Source organism: Trichosurus vulpecula, chromosome 6, assembly GCF_011100635.1.
Source record: "Trichosurus vulpecula isolate mTriVul1 chromosome 6, mTriVul1.pri, whole genome shotgun sequence".
NCBI classification, from domain to species: domain Eukaryota; kingdom Metazoa; phylum Chordata; class Mammalia; order Diprotodontia; family Phalangeridae; genus Trichosurus; species Trichosurus vulpecula.
The window spans coordinates 273289980-273302714 of record NC_050578.1 but is presented as its reverse complement, the minus strand read 5'-3'; the positions used below and the strand labels follow the sequence as shown (position 1 = coordinate 273302714).

The following is a 12735-nucleotide window of genomic DNA, read 5'->3' as shown; positions in this document are numbered from 1 at the left end:
CACATGGTTCTACATAGTTTTGAGTTCCAGTTTTTCTCCCTCTCTCCCCCCTCCCTCCCCAAGATGGCATGAAGTATCATATAACTGTCATGTATAACTTTGCATTGAATTAATTTATGCACTAGTCAAGTCGTGGAGAAGAATTTTGACCAATGGAATGAATCATGAGAAAGAAGAAACAGAACCAAAATAAAAACAACAACCCCAAAAACAAAAACAAAAGAGAAGCAGAAAAGGCGAGCATGTAGTGTGCCTCAGTCTGTATTCAAAGTTCGCATTTCTTAGTCTCGATGAAGATAGCATTCTCCATCGTGAGTGCCCTGGAGTTGTCCTTGCCCCTTAGGTTGCTGAGAAAAGCGCAGTATGTCAGGGTTGGTCCTCACGGAATCCATATATCTGTGGCTGTGCACAACGTTCTCCTGGCTCTGCTCCGCTCACTCAGCATTATGTCGTGTAGGTTTTTCCAGGTTGTTACGAAGTCTGCATCATCCCCATTTCTTATGGCACAATAGTATTCCATCACCTTCATATACCACAGCTTGTTCAGCCATTCCCCAATTGATGGGCATCCCTTTGATTTCCAATTCTTGGCTACCACAAAGAGAGCTGCTATAAATATTCTTGTACATATGTTTCCTTTTCCCACTTGCGTGATTTCTTTGGGATACAACCCTAGAAGTGGTATTGCTGGGTCAAAGGGTATGAACATTTCTATAGCCCTTTGGGCATAGTTCCAAACCACCCTCCAAAATGGCTGGATCAGCTCACAACTCCACCAGCAATGCAACAATGTTCCAATTTCCCCACATCCTTTCCAGCATTTATCATTCTCCTGATTTGTTATTTTAGCCAATCTGACAGGAGAGATGTGGTTATCTAAGAGTTGTTTTGATTTGCATTTCTCTAATCAGCAGCGATCCAGAGCATTTTTCCATATGCCTATAGATAGCTTTAATTTCTTCCTCTGAAAACTGCCTGTTCATATCCTTTGACCATTTCTCAATTGGGGAATGGCTTGTATTCCTATATATTTGGCTTAGCTCCCTGTATATTTTAGAGATGAGGCCTTTATCAGAGATACTAGTTGCAAAGATTTTCTCCCAATTTTCTGCTTCCCTCCTAATTCTTGTTGCATTGGCTTTTTTTGTACAAAAACATTTCAATTTGACATAATCAAAATTATCCATTTTGCATTTTGTAATGCTCTCTATCTCTTGTTGGGTCATGAATTCTTTACTTTTCCACAAATCTGATAAGTAAACTATTCCTTGCTTTCCCAAATTACTTAGAGTATCAACTTTTACTCCTAAATCATGAACCCATTTTGACTTTATTTTGGTATATGGTGTAAGATATTGGTCTATGCCCAGTTTTTGCCCTACCATTTTCCAATTTTCCCAACAGTTTTTGTGAAATAGTGAGTTATTAGCCCAGAAACTGGCCTCTTTGGGTTTATCAAAGAGTAGATTGCTAAACTTGTTGATTCCACCTACTTGTGTACCTATCCTATTCCACTGATCCACACCCCTGTTTCTTAACTAGTACCAGGCAGTTTTGATGACTGCTGCTGTGTAGTACAGTTTAATATCTGGTGTGGCTAAGCCACCATCTCTAGCATGTCTTTTCATTAATATCCTAGATACTCTAGACCTCTTGTTTTTCCAAATTAATTTTGTTATTATTTTTTCCAGCTCAGTAAAAAATTTTTTTGGTAGTTCGATTGGTATGGCACTGAATAGATAGATTAATTTAGGTAGAATTGTCATTTTTATTATATTAGCTCAGCCTAACCATGAGCAACTGATATTTCTCCATTTATTTAGATCTGATTTTATTCGCGTGAAAAGTGTTTCATAGTTATGTTCATATAGGCCCTGGGTTTGTCTTGGCAAATAGACTCCCAAATATTTTATAGTGCCTTCAGTAACTTTGAATGGAATTTCTCTTTCTATCTCTTGCTGTTGGGCTTTGTCAGTAATGTATAGGAATGCTGAGGATTTATGTGGGTTTATTTTATATCCTGCAACTTTGCTAAAGTTGTTTATTATTTCAAGTAGTTTTTTACTTGATTCTCTAGGATTCTCTAGATAAATCATCATATCATCTGCAAAAAGTGATAATTTAGTTTCTTCTTTTCCTATTCTAATTCCTTCAATTTCTTTTTCTTCTCTTATTGCTACAGCTAATGTTTCTAGTACCAAATTGAATAATAGGGGTGATAATGGACATCCTTGTTTCACCCCTGATCTTATTGGGAATGCATCTAGTTTATCCCCATTACAAATAATGCTTGTTGATGGTTTTAGGTAGATGCTATTTATAATTTTGAGGAAGGTTCCACTTATTCCTATGCTTTCTAGTGTTTTTAATAGGAATGGGTGTTGTACTTTGTCAAAGGCTTTTTCTGCGTCTATTGAGATGATCATATGGTTTCTGCTAGTTTTGCTGTTGATATGGTCAATTATGCTAATAGTTTTCCTAATATTGAACCAGCCTTGCATTCCTGGAATAAATCCTACCTGGTCATAGTGTATTATTCTCGTAATGAGTTGCTGCAATCTTTTTGCTAATATTTTATTTAAAATTTTTGCGTCAATATTCATTAGAGAAATTGGTCTATAATTTTCTTTCTCTGTTTTAACTCTACCTGGTTTGGGTATTAGTACCATATTTGTGTCATAAAAAGAATTTGGTAGGACTCCTTCTTCACCTATTTTCCCAAATAGTCTAAAAATATGGGAATTAATTGTTCTTTAAATGTTTGATAGAACTCACCTGTAAAGTCATCTGGCCCTGGAGATTTTTTCCTAGGGAGTTCATTGATGGCTTGCTCAATTTCTTTTTCTGAGATGGAATTATTTATGTATTTTACTTCCTCTTCTGTTAACCTTGGCAATTTATATTTTTGTAAATATTCATCCATTTCCCTAACACTGTCAAATTTATGGGCGTACAATTGGGCAAAATAATTCCTAATTATTGTTTTAATTTTCTCTTCATTGGAGGTAAAGTCACCCTTTTCATTTTTGATACTGGAAATTTTGTTTTCTTCTTTCTTTTTTTAATCAAATTGACCAAAGGTTTATCAATTTTATTGATTTTTTTCATAAAACCAACTCAGTTTTATTTATTAGTTCAATAGTTTTCTTGATTTCAATTTTATTAATCTCTCCTTTGGTATTTAATTGGGGATTTTCAATTTGTTCTTTTTCTAGTTTTTTCAGTTGCATGCCCATTTCATTGATCTCCTTTTCCTCTATTTTATTCATGTAAGCATTTAGAGATACAAAACTTCCCCTAAGAACTGCTTTTGCTGCATCCGATAAATTTTGGTATGTTGTCTCATTATTGTCATTCTCTTCAATGAAGTTATTAATTGCTTCTAGGATTTCTTCTATGACTCACTCATTCTTTAGGATTAGATTATTTAGTTTCCAATTAATTTTTAGTTTATCTTTCCATGATCCTTCATTACAAATAAGTTTAATTGCATCATGGTCTGAAAAGGATGCATTGACTATTTCTGTCTTTCTGCACTGTATTGAGAAGTTTTTATGCCCTAGTACATGGCTGTCCAGCCTTAGGTTTTTATTGAAACAATATACAATATATTTTGATTTGCCATTTAAGTGAGAGCTCTGTGGTAGCTTCGGCTTCATTTACTAAAGCACTTATCTAAATTATATGCTTGTAGGTGGGCCACATAAATCGCACCTCATGCATCCTGTGTGCTGCATTTTGGACAGCCTTCCCTAGTACATGGTCAGTTTTTGAGTATGTGTCATGTGCCACTGAGAAAGAGGTATATTCCTTTTTATCCCCATTCAGTTTTCTCCAGAGGTCTATCATATCTACCTTTTCTAAAATTCTATTCACCTCTTTAACTTCTTTCTTGTTTATTTTGAGGTTAGATTTATCAAATTCAGAGAGGGAGAGGTTGAGGTCCTCCACTAGTATAGTTTTACTGTCTATTTTTTCCTGTAGCTCCCTTAACTTCTCCTCTAAGAATTTATATGCTATGCCACTTGGTGCATATATGTTAAGTAACAGTATTGCTTCGTTGGCAATGGTGTCCTTTATCAGGATATAGTGTCCTTCCTTATCTCTTTTAACTAGATCTATATTTGCTTTTGCTTTGTCTGAGATCAGGATTGCTACCCCTGCTTTTTTTTTTACTTTAACTGAAGCACAATATATTCTGCTCCATACTTTTACCTTTACCCTGTGTGTATCCTCCTGTTTCAAATGTGTTTCTTGTAGATAACCTACTGTAGGATTATGGCTTTTAATCCATTGCACTGTCCACCTCTGTCTTATTGAAGAGTTAATCCCATTCACATTCACAGTTATGGCTACTATCTGTGTCTTTTTCTCCATCCTATTTCCTCCCCTGTTTATGCTTTTATTTCTTCCTTCTCCCTTCCCCTCCTCAAAAGGGTTTTGCTTTTGACCACTGTCTTCCTCAATTTTCCCTCCCTAATGACACCCTCCCTTATCTTACCCTTTTCGCCTTGCTACTTCTTCCCTCCCTTTTGACTACCCACCCTTTTTTCCCCTTTCCCCTCCTACTGCCTGTAGGACAAGCTTGATTTTTATACTTATCAGAGTATGTTATTCCCTCTTTGAACTAAATCCGATGAGAGTAAAGCTTAAACATGGCTTTTCTCCTTCCTTTTTTCCCTCTATGTTTTTCTGCCTCTTCACATGACTTAATTTACCCTTTTCTACCTCCTCCTTATCTCTTCTCCCAGAACAATTCCTTTGTACTCCTTAATTATGTTTTTTTATCATCACACCAGTTACAGTATACTGACACCCTCAGTCTATGTAATCCCTTTCAATTGAAAATAATTGTACCATTCTCAAGATTCACATATATATGACATATATAAATCAATACAATCCTATATAAAGATGTAAACAATTACCCCTTATTGAATAACATAGTTTTGTTTGTTTTTTCTCCATTTACCTTTTTTATGTCTCTCTTGAGTTTTGTATTTGAAGATCAAATTCTCCATTGACCTCTGGCCTTTTCATTAGAAAGATCTGGAATTCCCTTATTTCATTGAATGTCCATCTCCTTTCCTGAAAAATTATGCTCAATTTAGCTGGATATTTGATCCTTGGTTGTAGTCCAATCTCCTTTGCTTCTTGCAATATGATACTCCGGTGATCCTGACTGTAGTTCCATGATATTTGAATTGTTTCTTTCTGGCTGCTTGCAGTATTTTCTCCTTGACCTGATAATTCTGGAATTTGGCTACAATATTCCTTGGAGTTTTCAATTTGGGGTCTCTTTCACGGGATGATGGCTGGATGTTTTTGATTACTATTTTACCCTCTGGTTCTATTACCTCGGGGCCATTTTCCTTGATGATTTCTTGAAAGATACTGTCCAGGCTCTTTTTTTCATCATGGCTTTCCAGTAGACCAATAATTCTTAAATTATCTCTCCTGGATCTATTTTCCAGGTCAGTTGTTTTTCCAATCAGATATTTCATGTTTTCTTCTATTTTTTCACTTTTTAGATTTTGTTTGACTGATTCCTGATGTCTCATAGAGTCATTAGCTTTGACTTGCCCAATTCTAATTTTTAATGTATTATTTTCTCCCTTTAGCTTCTGTACTTCCTTTTCCACTAGGGTAATTTTACTTTTCAATGAGACATTTTCTCTCTTTATATTCTGAACCTCCTTAACCATTTTGCCAATTTTACTTTTTAAAGATTCATTATCATCAGTGAATTGTTTTTCCATTTTTTCTTTTACCTCCCTAATTTGGTCTTTAAAGTCCTCCTTGAATTCTTCCAGGAATGCTTTTTGGGCTGGAGAGCAGTTCACACTTCCTTTTGAAGTTTCAGATGTGGGTATAGTGTCAATGCTCTTCTGAATTGGTGTTTTGATCTTCCCTCTCTCCATAATAGGAATCAACAGTCTTTGGCTTCCTCGTTTGCTTTTTCATAGTGTTTGTTTTTTCCCCCTGGCTTCTAAAGTGGATCTCTGCTTTTGGAGCTCACTGCCATTGTGTGCTGTGACTTCTGGTTTCATGAGGTATTGGGGAGGGGTGATCTGGCTTCTGGAATTCTCCTCTCCCCCTGTGGTTGCATTTACATACCAGGGCTGGTCTCAGCCATTGTCTGTGCTAGTGTCTGCCACTTCCCCTGCCTGTGCAAATGCATGTCTGGGGTCCTGGTGTTGATGTTTGCTAGCTCCAGCCTCATGGGGCTCAGGAACTCCAGGTGTTCTGCTGAGGTGGGTCCTGCTGGGACAGCTGTCTTCTTGAACTAGTATCCTTCTGCTACCATAAGTGTGGGACTGCCCAGCTTCCTGAGCTACAAGGCTACTGAAGCCCCACTTCTGGCTTCTCTATATCAGGATTTCTCCTGAGGGAGTATCATCTGCATGAGGAAGGGAGGGAGAGCCATTTGACCTTGTCAGCATGGCTCCCAGAATTTCAAGAAGGTGAGTTTCAAACCTTTAGAATGTGTGTGGGCTGGAGGTCTCAGGGGTAGCTGCTCCCACGGTTGCCAGTTCTGCACTGATGTCTCCAGTAGCTCCAAAAGACTCCTGTCCTGGGCTGAGAGGCCTGGGCATTGATTACCGCACTAGCTAGTACTTCCACCCTGTGCCTGCTCATGCTCCTGTGTTACTGGAGCCCAGCGCTCTCCCAGACTGACGCACTGGCCTGGGTTCTTCTGCTGCTCCTGTTCTGGTATGGTCTGTTACCATTCTGCACCTGGTGCTCCTGCCCCACTCAGTCTATTAGTGGCTTTTAACTCTCTCAAATCTGCTCAGATTTGCTTTTTTAGAGGTATCTCACAGAATTTGTGAGAGAGCTCCAGTAAGGTGTTGTTTTTATGTGGCCATCCTGGCTCCACCCCTCTCTCCATCATACAATCATACAATTGTATATCATACATCAATACAGTCAAGCTTGGCACATCCATTCCAAACTAGTTTTGATCCTGACCTTCCTGATGCAGACATCCTTACCTTTCCCCTTCTGATGTGTACACTGTGACACACCCCTCCTGCTTTCCATAAAATTCCATACTCATAAGGTTAACATATTTCGTATTCCATCTAAGATTGCTGAAGCTCTGGGGCATTCAGATTTTTTTCCATTCAAATGAGCGTGTGCTTTAAATTTTTAAAAATATTCTTTATTTCTACAGAGAGTAAAACATGGAAGAGAAGCACATTTAAAAGGGAATTAGCTAATATCAACTGATTCATAGCCTTAATTCAGAAATTCTCTTGCTTGCCTAGTTAACTATGGTGATATTAATAACAGAACAGAAAATAAATGAACTCCATCTATACATTTACTTATACAAGTGATATTCATAATTAAAGTAGTTTCTCATTTCTAAGGTAAACATTTCTTTTTTTTTTAAAAAAATTCCCCTATTATATGTTAACATAATTCCTACATTTGTTTTCTAAAAATTTGGGTTCCAAGTTCTCCCTCTGCCTCTATATTCCCTTCCTCCCCCAACTGAGAAGGCAAGAAATTTGTATAGGTTATACATGTGTAGCATTAATTAATTAATCATGCCATTAAAAATACCATAGATCTAAAAATCAAGAAAAATAAAGTTTAAAAAAGTGTGTTTGGACCTTTATTCATATTCCATCAGTTCTTTCTCTGGGGATGGATATAATTTTTCATTATAAGTCCTTCAGAGTTGTATTCGATTATTGTATTGCTGAGAATAGTGAAGCTGTTCACAGTTGACCATCTTAAAATATTGCTGTTACAATGTATGATGTTCTCTCAGTTCTACTCATTTCACTTTGCATCATTTAATATAAATCTTTCCAGGTTTTTGCTGACAGTATCCTGTCAATTATTTCTTATAGCACAATAGTATCACATCACAACCATATACCACAACTATTTTAGCCATTCCCCAATTGATAGTTATGCCTTCAATTTCCAATTCTTTGTCACCAGAAAGGAACTACTGTAAATATTTTTGTACATACGGGGCCTTTTCCTTCCTGTTTTTTATCCTTCTGTAACACAGAACCAGTAGTGGTACTGCTTCATCAAAGGATATGCATAGTCTTCTAGACCTTTGGCATAGTTGCTAACTGTGCTACGTAATGTATGAATCAGTTCACAGCTCCATCAGCATTGTTTCCATTTTCCACATCCCCTCAAACATTTGTCATTTTCCTTTTCTGCCACATTAGCCAATTCTGATATGTGTGAGGTGGTACCTCAGAATTGTTTCAATATGTATTTCTCCTATCAATAGTGATTTAGAGCATTTTTTTCATATGGCTATAGAAAGCTTGATGACTCCATCTGAAAACTGACTATTCACATCTTTTGACCACTTGTCAATTAGGGAATGGCTCTTATTCTTTTCTAAATTTGACTCAGTTCTCTATATATTTTGGAAATGAGGCCTTTATCAGAGAAACTTGCTTCAAAATTTTTTCAATACAGTTAGCAAAATGTTTGCTAACTGTAATTCTCTATATCCTATTTACCCCCTGTTTATTTTATTCTCTCTCTCTTTTCATTCTATTCCTCCTCAAAAGTATCTTACATCTGATTATTGTCTACTTCAATTTGGACCCCCATCTATCAGTCCCCTCCCCTTTCTTTTATCTTCTTCCTCTATTACTTTCCTATAGGGTAAGCTAAATTCCTTATGCCAGAGTGTGTATGTTATTCCTGCTTTGAGCCAGTTCTGATAAGAGTAAGGTTCAAGGGTTCCTTGCCACCTGCATCTTCCCCTCCAGTGTAAAAGCTCTTTCTTGCCTCTTTTATGTGAGATAAATTACCGCATTCTACCTCCCCCTTTCCCTTTCCCCTAGTGCATTCGTCTTTCTCACCCCTTAATTTAATTTATTTAGATATCAGCCCATCACATTTAACTCACATCTGTGCCCTCTGTCTATATATGCGCTCCTTCTAACTGCCCTAGCAATGAGAAAGTTCTTATGAGTTCCAAATATCATCTTCCCATGTTGGAATGTAAACCGTTTGACCTAATTGAGCCTCATGATTTCCCTTTTCTCTTTACCTTTTCATGCTTCTTTTGAGTCTTGTATTTGAAAGTAACACTTTTATTGAGCCATGGTATTTTCATCAGGAATGCTTGAAAGTCCTATATTTCACTGAAGATCCATTTTTCAACCTGAAGGATTATGCTCAGTTTTGCTGCATATGTGATTCTTGGTTGCATTCCTGTCTCCTCTGCCCTCCAGAATATCATATTCAAGGCCCTATGATCCTTCAGTGTAGAAGCTGCTAAATCTTGTGTTATACTGACTGTGTAAGCCTGTGATTTAGCATAAAGAAAATCTGCAGAAAAATACTCTCTGCATTGTTGATTTGTATTTTGCAGCAGGAACTAATCACTAGGTGCCTCACTGATTATTTTATCACAAAGGGAACTGTGGGCAGGCAGAGGAGAGAAATCTAATTCTGTCCTTCATCAAAGGGAATCAAGTTCCAAATCAGTGGTACCTTTTCAAAAGGAGAATGAAATCTTCCTGGGATGGGAAAGGGGAAGCAGGAAGAACCTCTTACCTCAGTCACAATGGAAGAAGTGAAGATGCTTTGGTCATAGACCCAGCCATCCACACATGGCTCCATCTCCAGCTGGCTCAGGTTTTGTCCTGTGACATTTGGACCCAAGGGGAGCCCCTGTGGCCAGAAGAATCGGTGACATTTCTCTAGTTTCCCATTGGAATCCAAGGGGATGGAAAGCTTTAGAAGGGAACTAAAATTAAGATTCCCACTGACATTGAGCAAAGCTGAGGTATTGTCAAGCAAGTGAACCCAGCACCGGTGCTCAGGGACAAAGGCAGTGAAGTTCTCTATTAGATATTGCATACTTATAAATATTAAAGGGAGAGCAAAAGAAAGGACCTGAAGGATTTGGAATCTTCCCTTATCTCCAACTTCAGGTAGGACATCCTCAAAGGCCATCAGGACTGAGATGCTGGCCCCAAGAAGAGAATTTCTTCTGAGAGCTACTGATTGAAGAAAGTAGTCATTTGACTGCAACGGAAGACAGGGTGTATTTTTAAAATCAGTGAGGGCCCTCCCCCAGAACCTTCCTTTTCACACTGTTGGATCGATATACGCAGGCAGTGTTCTCAGGTCTGTGTGCAGTTGAGGATGCCAAAATCCTTCGGACCATTCATGAAGAAAACTGGTACAAGGTTTACTCTCTAATGGGAAGGATACATTAGCACCAAGCTTGGGTGCTTAAATAAATATGGAAGCACCTATGCCAAGAGGATCCCACATAGAGCTCCAACCTGCACATGCAGTCCAGGGTAATGACAGGGAGACCTACAGAAAGGGCTCCGGATACTACCAGGAAAAAGAAGTGCCATAGACAGAGCAGTGCCAGTTTTCTGGGTTAAGTATGACAAAGATAATTTTCCAGAATGCATTGGTTAGAAATCAACCCCAGATTTCAGATGGGTAGGTAGCTTTGACATGGCTGAGTCATTTGAGAGCCAAGTGGATTGTGCTGCAGGAAGCACTGACTGATTCATGGAGGTTCAGCTCCAGGGGCAGTTAGAAGCCACGTCTTGGCAATGATGCTGGGCAGTATGTCAGGGTAGACTGTGTTGGAGTTCTGCCTCTGAGTTCCCAAACACATATGAAATCCAAAGGCCAACCTTGATCCCAGAGGACTAGATCCCAATTACATGCTTCCTATAGAGATATAGGGGACAGGGGAACTTTGAGGTCAAAACATTGCTTAGAGTATCAGTCCTGATCATTTTGTCAGATTAACTGAACTGTTTTCTATATTCTCTGATCTCTTCCATGTTATGGTGTCTATGGATAGACAGACATCTTGATGGGCAGTTGTGGAAAGAGCTCTTCTTTCCTTGGGGCATCCCTCAGCCTGGGTCTTCCTCTCTGAGATGTCCTGGGCTCACTTGAACTCGCTGACTCTGAGACTTCTCCTTCAGTCAATGAACTTGGTTGCATGTCAGAAAGAAGTGGCTGAATCTCCAGTTAGTTTAATACCTCCTCCTTGGCTTCTTTGACATCGTTAGGTCCTGGTCTTTCAAAGACCAACTGCCCTGGACTTAGGAGGCTGGCTTTTCATCCTTTTATCACGACATCTGATTCCTTTTTCTTGTTTTCTCACCTTAAGACCTTTATGTATAAACCTTTGAAGCCATATATTTTTACTATTGGCTCTTTCCTTGCATTTTGTCTGCTGTGAAGTTATGAGTTTCTCACCTCCTAGTCTTCTCAATTTCAGCTACTTATTATGGTATCCAGTTTGGTGGATAGAGCTCAGCCACTTCTCCTTTCACATCCCTTTTAATTTAAAACTCTTTTGATAGACTTGTGAGATGTATTCTCACAATTATTTCTTAATTGTCACTTAGTCAATAAACATTTTAAATGCTTAGTACAGGGCTAAACACTTGAGGTACAAAACAGGCAAAAAAAGTCCCTGCCCTCAAGGAACTCACAATCTAATGAGAGATGAAAAAGCAAAAAAGTATGTATAAACCAGATATATATAGAGTAAATAGAAAATAATCAAAAGAGACAAAGCATTGGAAACAAGAGAGATTGTACATCTCCCCTGGTCAGGGATCTCTTATCCCCATATTTTATTTCATTTTTGAATATTTTTTCCAATTACATGTAAAATTTTTTAAACTTTGTTTTTGAAATTTGAGTTCCAAATTCTCTCCTTCCCTCTTTTTTCTCCCCCTTCCCTCAAATAGCAAACATTCTGATTTAGGTAATATCTGTGCATGCATGAAGACATATTTCCATATTGCCCATGGTATTCAAGAAATCACACAGCAAAAGACAAAAACAAAACCACACACAAAATAAAGCAAGTGAAAAATAGTATGCTTTAATCTGTGTTAGACTCCGTCATGTGTCTTTGATCATTGTGTTGCTGAGAATAACTGAGTTGTTAAGAGTTAATCAGCATACAATATTGCTGTTACTGTGTACAGTGTTCTCCTGGTTCTGCTCAGTTCACTCTGCTTCAGTTCATGTAAGTCTTTTCAGATTTTTCTGAAGTCTGCCTGCTGATAATTTTTTATGGAACAATAGTATTCCATAACATTCACATGTCACAACTTGTTCAGCCGTTCCCCAATTGATGGACATCCCCTCAATTTCCAATTCTTGGGCACCACAAAAAGAGCTGCTTTAAATATTTGTGTACATATGCATCCTTTTCCCATTTCTATGATCTCTTAGGGAAACAGACCTAGAAGTAGTACTACAAATCATTTTAAGGAAAGCTCCATTCATTCCTATTTTTCCAGTGTTTTTCTTAAAATAGGAATGCATGTTGCATTGTGTCAAAAGCTTTTTCTGCATCTATTGAGATAATCACATAATTTCTGTTGTTTTTGGTATGGATGTGGTCAATTTTGCTGATACTTTTCCTAACACTGAACCAGTCCTGCATTGCTGGTATAAGTCCCCCCTGGTCACAGAGTATGATCTTTGCAATATGTTGCCATGCTCTCCTTGCCAGTATTTTATTTAAGATTTTTGCATCCATTTTCATTAGCGACATTTGTCTCAAGTTTCCTAGTGAAGCTCTGGCCAAGTATTTCTACTCTACAGAAGCTAGAGGCTACAGAGACCATCTCTGACCAAGCACAGCAATGGAGCCTTCAGAGAGGAGGCCCAGTGAGCCCAGCAGAGTGTCAGCCCTCCCTGACACATCCTGCCCAGAGAGAACAACTCAGACATCTC

General features: G+C 38.2%; 1 protein-coding gene across 1 annotated transcript in view; it reads right to left on the bottom strand.

Annotated features, from left to right (window-relative positions):
* Positions 1–9954, bottom strand: part of LOC118854044 (solute carrier family 22 member 11-like) — a 52783-nt gene extending 42829 nt beyond the window's left edge. Inside the window, exon 1 of the mRNA XM_036764350.1 lies at positions 9553–9954. Coding sequence (XP_036620245.1) covers positions 9553–9954 — 402 coding nt within the window. The remainder of the gene's footprint in view (positions 1–9552) is intronic.
* Positions 9955–12735: the final 2781 nt, after the last annotated feature.